This window comes from Parus major, chromosome 19, assembly GCF_001522545.3.
Source record: "Parus major isolate Abel chromosome 19, Parus_major1.1, whole genome shotgun sequence".
In the NCBI taxonomy this organism is placed as follows: domain Eukaryota; kingdom Metazoa; phylum Chordata; class Aves; order Passeriformes; family Paridae; genus Parus; species Parus major.
The window spans coordinates 1,365,360-1,376,752 of record NC_031787.1 but is presented as its reverse complement, the minus strand read 5'-3'; the positions used below and the strand labels follow the sequence as shown (position 1 = coordinate 1,376,752).

General features: G+C 44.4%; 1 protein-coding gene across 1 annotated transcript in view; it reads left to right on the top strand.

Moving 5' to 3' along the window:
- AUTS2 (activator of transcription and developmental regulator AUTS2) overlaps nucleotides 1–11,393 on the top strand; it is a 668,592-nt gene that overhangs the window by 171,868 nt on the left and 485,331 nt on the right. Inside the window, exon 2 of the mRNA XM_033519007.1 lies at nucleotides 51–260. Within this exon, the coding sequence (XP_033374898.1) occupies nucleotides 51–260 (210 nt within the window). The remainder of the gene's footprint in view (nucleotides 1–50; nucleotides 261–11,393) is intronic.

The window sequence follows — 11,393 nt, the reverse complement described above, 5'->3', positions numbered from 1 at the left end:
AAAACACCAAAACCAGAGTTTGACCACTGTGTTTTCTCCTCCCTTTGCAGAAGGACATAGCTCTGAAACCTCAGGAACGTGTGGAGAAGCGACAGAATCCTCTAGCCAAGAAGAAACGGGAAGCACTTACCAATGGGCTGTCATATCTTCCAAAAAAGAACAGACTCCACCACCACCAGTACAGCTCTGACCGGGAAAACGACCGAAACCTGTGCCAGCACCTTGGCAAAAGGAAGAAGTTACCAAAGGGGCTCAGACAGGTGGGAGACAAGTTTCCTGCTGCGGGGAGGGAGGGCTCTGCCCGTTGGCTCATGGTATGTAGAAGCCAATTTCTCCTTTTCTGGGATCACTTATTTTATTATTTTAATGGTTTTGTAGTTGTTTTGTTGTTGGGTGTGATGTGGTGCAGTGTCCTACCACTGGCAGAGGTGGATTGAGAGGGAGAGCAAGTGGTGATTAATAAATGTTTAAAGGTGGGAAGAGCTTTCCACAGGCTGGCTGTGAGACTGTCAGGGCAAACAAATGGGGTCTGTCTGTGATTTTGAGGCCAGCTTTGTCCTATAAAGACCTTCTTGTCTTCAGGCTTTGTACACAGAAGAGTCCTCTGAACATCCAGGGTGAGGTGAGGCAGTTGTGAGAAGGGCAGCTGTTAACCAAGACAAAGCTCTAAGACTGATGAGAGTGTGAGGAGCTCATTTGTGAGGTGTCAGTGGTGCTGCTGTCTGCTCCCCTGGGTTACTGATCACCTGCCCTAAGCAAGAACTTCCCAACAGTGGTGGAAGTGAGCAGGCAACATCCAGGATTGCAAAGCTTGAGGCTGAAAACATTGGATTTGTCTTCATGACTGTGCAGTGCTGTGTTTGTGGTGTTTTTTAAAGATGAGAGTGTCACAAATGTGATTTCTGTGATGCTGCTAAGACAAGTGTGATTTCTGTGATGCTGATAATAGTACATAATAGTAGTGACTAGGTCAGCTTTTGCCTGTATTTGAGTGGTATTAGTGACTCTTGAAGCAAAATTTAAACATTTAATGGAGATGGTTGATATTCATGGAATCAGTTTTCATTCTTGTTTAGTGTAAACCAAACCTTGCTTTGCAGAGAAACTTTTAGCAAATAGTGAGAATTCACTGCTTCTCATTTTGTGAGTTAAGGGAGATGGAAGGAACATTGAGGATGACAAGTATGCTGAGTTGTATTCAATTTTGATATGCAGAGTTAGAGAAGCTGGGAAGAAATAGGTTTTCATGATGATTTTGAAGCCTGTGTGTTAAGCTGTATATAGGAATATAGTAAGAAATTATACAGTACTTTAGCAGAGCAAAGAAGTTGTAAAATGCCTGTTCCACACTGTTAAAGGTGTTTCTTCTGATTTAATTTTCCTTGGTATTTCAAAGGAACGTGGGGAAAACTCTTTGGGATAGTTGATGCAATGATTCCATTATCAGTAGATATTGCTGTGAGTGTTTCCTGTGGTCTCTGTTCAGTTTTGGTGTGTCAGATGTGTCTGCTTTGGGCAGCAGAAGTGACTCTGTGCACTGAGAGCTCTGCCAGTGAGCCCCAATGTCAGGTGGAACCTTCCTGCCCAGAATTTCATCTGTGAAGGAGATTGGCCTCCCTGCTGATGGAGATTATTTGTGAGACTGTGTTTTTGGCAATGAATATGCATTGGTTTGGAAGGTATTGAGTTGACAAATGTCATGGAAAATGCTTTTCCTTTGAGCTGATAAATCCGAGTACTCTGCCTAATTCCTAAGGCATAAGAGTGAGAGGAAATAAAGTATTTGCTCAATATAAATGTGATATTTATGATACCAAACATTTGGTGGGGGTAGAGCTCCTCAGATAAGAACATTTGAGTCTTATGAACAGTGTAGGTGCCGACAAACCCATACAGCTTTGGCACTCAGCATGGAAAAAAGATGTCATGGAAAAGACTGCAAAGTTCTTTGGAAAGACATGCTCACCACCTATAGAAAGAGTTCTGGGTAAGCATTTTCTGACCTCCTTCAAGACAAATGGTGAAGAGCACAAAAGAAGGAGGAGATTGATAAATTCTGAGCGTGTTTTTTTTTTATGATCATGTTACACTTTTCCTCCTCAAGTGACTCGTGGCTGCACACCTTGGGTTGCTCTCCCCACCCAGGTCCATCCCACTGAACCCCTGGGCTCCTGGAGGGGAAGCAGATTTGCAGATTTGCTTCTCAGCCTTCTCAGACAGCAGTGAGCCAAGAACTGGGGCCACTGTGGTGTGTGTGTGACAACAGGAGTGTCTGGAGCCACTTAAAGTTCAGGAGGCTTCTGTATGCAGACAGTGTCCTCGCTACATTAGGGCTTTATATTTGATCCATAAACAATTTATCCTGCCTGTCCTGTCCCTGGGGGAATGGGGAATTGTCACCTGTGATTACTGGATTGCAGGATGCAGTCTCAGAGCTGTCACTTGCATTCCTGTGCTCTCCAAAGACCTTCAGTCTGTCCTGGCTGGGAAACGTTTTATACCTGGAGATCTCGTTCATGGTTTTACCAGCAGCTGACAGTCCTGCTGGATATGCTTTCCTGTGAAATCTCTTATCTGCTGGAAGTAACTCTCACTGCAGGATTTAGGGTATGAAGTTCCCTTGTCAAACAGATTTAGTTGAAGTCAGCTATTGAAAGCATTGCTAATTAGTTTTCAGAGAAAATCCTTGCAGTATTCATGCAGGTATTTATCCAGCTCTGCTGAAATGCCTACAGGTTTATTGAAATCCAGAAAATGTGAAACTGTAGGTTAATTAAGGCTCATATTTTACTAGCAAGAAGACTTTTGAACTCTGCTTTGTGAGCTTTTATAAATGTACTTATTAAATGCCTCAAGGAAATTTTAGTTGGCGTTAAGCAAACATAAGACTCATCAGAATATTTCTCCAGCGTTTTAAATTTAATTTCCTTTACGTTAATTGGTGATGGCATGTTTTTATATGCTTTCTGTAAAAATCATTTGGAAATCTTAAAGTGAACATTTTTAAACTAGTAAAAGGGTGGCAAACATTTTTAAATGGGTTTTAATGAGATTTTATTCCTCGAGGTCTGAGCACATCCCAGGAAACAATGAGCTTTCAGGGCAGAAGGAGGGTTGAGAGTATTTTGATAATGAGGGAAAGGATCATTTCTCTTTGTTCAGTGGGTGTGTGATTTGGAAAGAGCAGAAGACACTGACTTTTGCTACCTCCACCATTTCCTTCACTGTTTTTCATCTGCTGGGAGGTTCTTGCATCTTCATGCAGAAGAGGATCATCTCTGGATGTGCTTCTAAACCAGCAGAGTGTGTGTTGGGCACGGGGTGCCTTGGCTGGCCGAGGTGTGTGTGAGGTTTGTGGCTGCTGGGCTCTGCCTTCACCTCCCGAGTCCAGAAATGCTTCCAGAATATCCCAGATACTGCAGGAGTGCAGGGAAGGAGACAAATGGTAATAAATAGGAGGTGGATGATAAATAGAGGGAAGAAAACTCATGATGGAGAGATGAATTAGGAGGTAAATTGTAATGAGATAAAGGAAAAATGGGAAGAGCAGCAGAAGAAGATACACTTCTGACTCTGGCCGTCCCCAGCTACAAGTGCTATAAACCATTGTCTTCCCCTCGTAGTCCATTACATGAATCAATTAAAGGGGAGGGAGGGGAGTGCTGAAGCTGCTCCTTCTCAGAATTAAGTCCACGATCCCCTTGGCAGTCTCACCCTGCATCTGTGCATCCTAAATTGAAGCTTGGGTGGCAGATGTGGGCAGGCACTGCTGTCCCGTGCCACCATCACTCGAGAGCCCCATGTGTTTCTGTGTGCTGATTTAGTGCCAGCACACTCGTCCCCCGCTGCAGAGGTGCTCGTGTGCCCCAGTGCAGCAAAGCTGAGCTGCAGAGGGTGCATTCCCCGTGGGGCTGGGCTGTCCTGCAGCCAGGGGAGCTGGAGCAGGCTCTGGAGGAGGTTCTGGCAGCTCCCCGGCCTGGGAGCGCAGCAGATGGGCTGGATTGTCACTGTGATCCCGGGGACAGCTGACTGTGCTGACAAGCCATTTACAATGTGCTATTTACAGTTTGGGTTTGCAGGCTCTCAATGACATCTGAGTGCTCTTTAGCGACTGCTTTCATTACTACTTTTCTAAGAGCTGCTAATTGAAAATGAAATTGTGGGTGGGCTCTGGGAGTGCTGCAGCAGCTCCAAGTACAGTACACAGCCACTGAGAGCTGCTCCATTTCTTGGATTCCCTACCACAGCTCTGTGCAAGGCAAGAGATGGGGATATATTTGTGCAGTGTGAGGTCAAACACCTTGGAAATCCTGCCTACAGCATGCATCACCTGGAGTGAGTGATAAAGGCTTGAACCTCCTTGAACACAGCTGCTGGGATTTGGGATTCCTTTACTGGCAGCCGGTGGATTTCAGTGACTGTAAAACTTCTGAAGATCAGGGAAGAAGCTGGGCTGTGAAACTACCTCGTGCAGGGCAGCACAGGGGATTGGAAGCTGTGTGTGGGATTTTTGGGCTGGTTTTGCACTGCTGGAGGTCTGGCTTTGTATGAAGTGACAGGAAATATCACAACTGAGTGGCAGAACGTGGGATAAAGTCACCTGCCCTGGGAGTGGTACCAGCCAGGATTGGATCAGCAGGGATATGGCCACACATTGGTGGAAAGGGAGATAATATCCCCATTCCATATGTAAAGGGAGAAGTTGCTTGATTTAGGGATTTTTTCAGATTCAAAGTGCTGGTGCAGCCACACTTTGAGAACCCTTTGTAGGGCAGAAAAGGGGAAAGGGATGTGTGGGGAAGGGGTGCAGAGGTGCAGGCTGGTGTGCAAATAGAGGGGGATGCTTAGAGAGAGGGGGCAGGTTTTGTGAGGGAACACGCTCTGCCTCTGCTAATGTCCAGCTCAGTTTATCCAGCCCACCATGAGCTGTGGAAATGCTGAGTGCTTGTGCTGGCCCGTTGGTAATTTCACCCTTGGCAGGGACCCACACTTTATTTTCACACATGCACAGTGTGTGGATTCCTGTCTGTGTGGGAGCATGTGCTGAAAGCTGGGCTGCCATTCAGTCCTCGTCTCGTTTCCCGTTTGGAAACCGCCGTGGGTGACAAACAGTGCTTGAATTACAAACATTTTGTGATTCTCGACTGCTGTTTGCCTGTGATCAGAGGCCACAGAAATCTCCAGCTGCACTTAACCCCCAGTCACCATATCCAGTGCGTCATCTCTGAAGGCACCCAGCTGCTCAAAAGCATCCAAGCAGCTTCTGGGCCCTGATAATATATATAATTGAGCTCAATGGGCACAGAAAAGATTGTTGTTCTCTGCAGAAAGGACTGAAAAATGACGTGTGTGGCTTTGCGTGCCTGTTGTTCTGTGCTGCACATCCCCCATGGCTTCCCCGAGCTCTGGATTCCAGGAGAGCACACACAAAGCCAGGCTTGGGGAGTGCAGGGCTGGTCCTGGGATGCTGCTGTGGGCTGGGGCAGGGCTGTGCTGGGCCAGAACAAACCCCTGCAGTCCCTGATCAGTGCTCTGGGAGCTGCTGCTCCACGCGATGCTCGCCCGCAGTGATGTGCCACGGGCGTCCCCCCTCATAATCACCAGCTTCACCTGCAATTTTTCAATAAGCTATTGAATTATACCTCTCTAAATGATACACTGCAAATCCAGCAGGTCCTAATTGCTAATGATGGTTCTGAAAGACTTTCATTTGACTGTAATTAGATTTGCAAGCAATCAGCTGCCCTTATCAGGATGGAAACACATATAATGTAAAATACAGGCTGGTGGGAACACAGCGTTTTCTTAAAAGGAGGAGAGAAGAGGAAGATGTTTTATTAGCAGAAGCTGTGACATATTTTAACACCTTGAAAACATCATGTGTGAAATTAATTCTGCTTAGTATTATACCATCTGGCAATGTTATTGTTCTGTATATATTGCCATGTAAGTGTGCTTTTTTCGTCTGGGTATGAGCCTGTGTTTGAAATAGTAATCATGAGTCAAATTGATTACTAAGGATGTTATCCCTGCTAGAAGGCTTAAAAATACATTTTGGGAAGTCCCAGGGACTCAAAATGGCTTCTCCATGGAGAGATTCCCTTGCAGGGCTGATGAGGGTGGGAGAAAAGGGCCTTGTTTTTGCCATTCCCCTGTCCTGTGGATGAGTGTAAGTGCCCAGAGGTAAGAGGAACTCTACCCAGATATTGTTTATTGATGCTGCAGTAGCAAATGCCTGTAGCTCAGCCTCAGAGCCAGTGTATTTGGTGTTGATTTGGTTTGATGGTGTCTGTGTGCTGCTGTGTGCACTGCCCAGCTCAGAGCCTGCTGTGCCTGAGCAGCTTCAGCACCAGTGCAGGCACAGAGTGCCCAGCTGCACACAGAGAACAAACAATATGAGCTTAAAACCTGGTTAGAGGCTGACATTTGGCCATTCTGGATGAAATATCAGCTGCTGGGCAGTGTGGATTAAGCAGGACTCAGAATGGCCATCAGCACCTGACACGGTGACTGGGTTTGGTGTGACACATCTGGCTGTACAGCCAAGGAGGGCGTGGAGGAGCTCAGGACACATCTGGACATGGAATAAGCAGTGGGATATTGAGATCTCCCCATGTCTCTGGAGCTGATGTGTGAGCTGATCCCCCCTGGGCTGTGGCACAGGAAGGGTTCCTTTGTGGTTGTGTTGAGTGTGATCAGGCTTGCAGGAAAATGAGCAATGTTGGCGTGTTTTTATTTCTAATGCAAATATTGCCACTCTCTCTGCTCTGCCCTGCTGCATCTCACATCTCACTTTGTGTTTTGGCTGCAGTTTGCTCTGAGACAGAGCTGCAGAGATGTCACCTCGCTGTTACCTGGCCAGGTAATGCCTTCCAGGGGGCTGTGCACCACCCACCCTGTGAGACACAAACTCCCAGCAAATTCCAGCTAAAAAAAGGAGATGAGAAACAGTCACTTTTGGGCTAACCTAATTATATTAATCAATTTGATATCTTGAGAATTTTAGTTAAAGAAAAATAAAAAATATTCTTGTGCACAGGGCAGCTATTGTCTCTCAGGATTATCTTTTTTCTTTTAATGTTGGCACCCTACTTTAATTGAAAACTTAAATGATTGTTAAATGTGCCAGGAAGTGAACCATATTTTAAATGTTCAATGCAATCAATTGCTGTCTTAAAAGTTTCCATGCGTGTTACCAGTAAGGAATTAAACAAAAAATTAATTTTGACTGAGTCTGCCTGGAGATAAATTGAATGCTAGCTTAAGTATTATAAGACAGCATAATAAAGTGACCATTTTTAATTTAAAAAGGAGAGGAACTGAGAGCTAAACTGAGAGGAATTGTTCCCTTCCCAAGGGAGCGAGGCTGTGACTGTCCTGGGAGCTGAGGGCAGGGCAATGGCAGCGTGCAGTAAATAAATCCCTGTGAAACTCCAGGATGGAGCTCACACAATTTCATGGTTTGCAGTGCTTTGGGGGCTATGGTGGAGTTTTTGAGCTTTCCCTGGGTTCAGCCTGGCTGGCTCTGGCCGTTTTCTTAATATGTTGCAATTTTCTTAATATGTTATATTTTCTAAATATGCTAATAAAAATTATTTCAATCATAAAGCAAGTGGATTTCATCCTAGCCATTGGAAACAGCACATGAAGTTTCTCCATGGTACTTTTATTTTTGCCAGCCATTCTCATCATTTCCTTCTTAACTCGTTTTTCTCTGATCTAGTTGAACAAAAAATTCTCCTGCTTTTATAAATGAAAGAAAAATTAAGTGCCCAAAGCATGCAGAGGGTTAAGAAAAATGGAAATTCTGTTAAAATCACCAATTAATCTGTTTAATGTTTTCTTGTCTCCCCTCCCCCCAACACATGTTCTTTTCTTGTAAAGCACCTTATTGCTTCCTGCTTGTTTACCAGCTTTTAGCAAGTCAAGCAGCATTCAAATTGCTTTGATGTTAATTATATAACCTGCTCAATAGGGCTTGCTAGGTGAAGGAAAATAGCTCCTATGTTTAAGAAAATAAATTAATATCCAGACAAGTGCTCTGTGCTTTGGTTCTGAAGAAGAAAATGACAGGATACTGATGACTTAGTGTGGTGTTGTCAAATAAAAGCTATATTTGGGTGGCATGATGCTCTCAGCATGTGAGATTTGATACTGGTTGTCTTCACTTCTCCTGATGATACAGAATGATGTGCTGAGGACTGATCCTGCTAACTGGAAAAGGAGTGAGTTTCTGTATCTCCTGTGCCAAAGTAAAAGATTGCAGAAGCAGGGATTGTGCCTTAGCACACAGAAGCTGTTACCAACGAGTCCTTTGGATGCTGGGTTATCCCAGCTGCTCCACTGGTCCTGCTCCGGACCTGGCCCAGCCCGAGCTGCACTTACTCAATTCAGTTCAGGTGCTGTTGGCATTAACATTTGAGCTGTAGCTCAGGCTGAGGATTTCCAAAAAATTCCCTTGGAGTGTAGAAAAGCCTCAAGCAGTGTCTGCATGGAGCTGTCATGTGCTCAGTGTCCAGACGTGACCCCTGCGAGGGCACGGCCGCGGTGCCGGGCTGGAGCTGGGCTCTGCAGCCCCTCTGCATCCTGCATGGAAATGCTGTTCCATCACGAGCAACTCGTCTACCAATTCCTAATCAAGGCAGAGAGGTTTAATTGGAGAATTTGTGCAGAGTCTGGTGATCTCCAGATGAAAGGTTGTACCTGTGTGATGAAGGAATATTAATAATTCCTAATGCAAAGCGCTGGAGCCATGGCAGCTGCCTGGATTTGTGTGGAATGACTGGAGAGCAGCTCCCAGGCAGCAGTGCAAGCCTTCAGCTTATTAATGGCATTGTCTTTATAAATCAGTAACAGTACAGGGAGGGAGGCTGCCTTGTGAATCGTTACAAAATGCTTTGGAAAGATCTGAAGTCACATTTGTGGTCTGATGCTTCCTGTAAGAAATGCAGTGTTTTCCATGATGGAAAGAGTTTATTTGCAGTACTAAGGCTTGTGCTTCCAGTGTATTAAATGAGCCTGTGCTTTAATATGCAATAAATGCTGAAAACGATCCCTTCAACCTTTATTCATTATCATAATGATATATTTTATAATGATGATTTTATATAATCAATACTGCTGGGCTCTTACTGATCTAAAGCACGTTCCAGAGGGTGTGTTGTTTCCAGAAGGAGCGAGTGTCAGGAGATATCTTAGAGTGATCATAAAGCATTTCCAGGAGTGGAGCTGTATGAGACTATAACATTGCTTAGGGGAAAAGAGATCTTACCTATCAATAGCAATGCAAGGCTTGTAATTTTAAGTCTTTCTAATTTAAATCATGAAAATCTGTTTTTAATGAATAATTCAGAACTCTGATTTAGCAGAATTATTTCCAGCCCATGTATATTAAGCAGCCAACCTGCTATGCCAGTTCTGTTTTCAGACAGTTGATAGGGGGTTTCTCTTTCCTGCAGAAATGATCATCTTTGTCTGTTAGAAAATAAAGCTGCTGTGGTATTTTGTTCTTTTGATTGCAGGAGGATTTTGCTTTAAACCTTGTAGGCTAAAATTCAAGCTGAAGAAAAATAAAGCCTTTACTACAGGAGCTCCTAGAATTAAATTTGGAGAGAGTAAACCTTGTACTATATCCATTAGGAAAATGGCAGTATTCTTCCATTTCCTGATGTTATTCAATTACTTACCCTGCTTCCTGCTTTTAGTGTAAACTGTATATTTTAGCTCATGACCTTTGACAGCAAATTGAATCAGAAGTGGAGATTCAATGAAAGTGGGTTTTTTAAAAGACTCTTTAAAAACATGGGTGTGTAGGAAATTTGGGGTTTTGTTTTGTTGTTTATTTCGGGTTTTTTTTTAATAAACCTCGCAGTGGATTTTGTAATGTAATGCATTTTGCTTGGAAAAAAGGAAATTGAAGTTAATGTCCTTCCTTCTTTGCCCTGGAGAAAGCACAGCCTGCATAGCTGCTCTTGTTAGTGCTTGCCTGCTGAAATTAGCATTGCATATTTTTGTTAATACCAATAAAAGTGGAGTTTGTTTAATTTAGAATCAAACCCTTGTTTGGATTGGATTAGCACTTTAAGAAAAATATTTAACTTGTAAAGTGATGCAACACAGGTCGATCTAATCTTTAGCTCCTCCAAGATTGTAGCTCATTTACAAACTTTAGATCCTACTATTTCCCTTACACTTGTGAACAGCGTTAACACATTAAAAAACCCCAAACCAGTGTATTCATCTGAAGCTTTCCAACACAGGTGCCCCAAACCATCCAGGAACCATCAGCAATGAGGTCAGTGCCATACCCAGTGCCCTGATCCTGATGGAGCTTCTCACACGTGGTGTTCCCTGAGATTTTCTGTTAACTGTTGAATGAGAGTTTAGTGGGTTTTAGCTATTTTTGACCAGAATGCATTCATGTCGCTGTTCCCCCCAAATTCATCATTTTTACTAATCCTGGGTCTCTATACTATAATGACATTGTGAGGGGAGTAAGAGCCCTTTGTTGTGTAGAACTTGCCTTGGACTGAACTCAAACACAACTTGAATTTAAGACAAAACTCAGGAGATGTCTTAATTTAATGAAAAGCAGTGGAGACTCTCCTTTCCTGCAGCCTGCCCCTTGCCCCCACTGTAGTGCTGGTTACTTGCATTGGAATTAAAATCTCTTTTTATGCAATTTGTAAAATTTCCAGGTCTGCACACAGGGCTGGGTTGTATCCTGGTGCCTCTTGTGCCTGTGCTAGGAGAGAGCCTGGCTTTTCTGTGTATCCATGTGTTGGTCCCAGAGCTTTGCTGCTTCACGTTGTGCTGTTCTGCAGGCTGTTCCAAGATAACACTGAATTCTTTCTTGTTCTGGCTGCAGCAATGCCAAGTGTTTGTTGAACATCTGTCAGTGTTCAGATTATTAACCTAACTTCTGCTCGTTGATGTTAATGAAAATATTTGAGCTTCATAACAAGCCTGTGTAACAGTTCCTCACGCTACCAGTCCCACAGACACCCAGCTGAGTGGCTGCCACAGTCCAAGCCCACCTGGCAGAGCGTTGGCAGCTCCTCCTTTGGAAGTGTTGCTGCACTCTGTGCTGCCCATCCTGCAGGGTGCCACTGCTTACTGCTCATATTTCATCTTCAGGCTCTAAAGCATCATTGTATTTTGGGGCAGGCTAGAAAATAAGGGCAATGGACAGCAGAAATTCCAGATTTGGCACCTGTACTGGGTGTGGTCTGTCCCCCCACTGTGGTTCCATGCTGACTCTCAGGTGCAGTGCCAGCACAGGAATGTTGAGCATGGGTGACACAAAGCTGAGGAGGTGAGAACCCAGCAGTGCTCTGCTCAGATCTGCCAAGGAGGCAGGCAGGTCCCTTCACTCCAGGGGATGTGGGATCTGC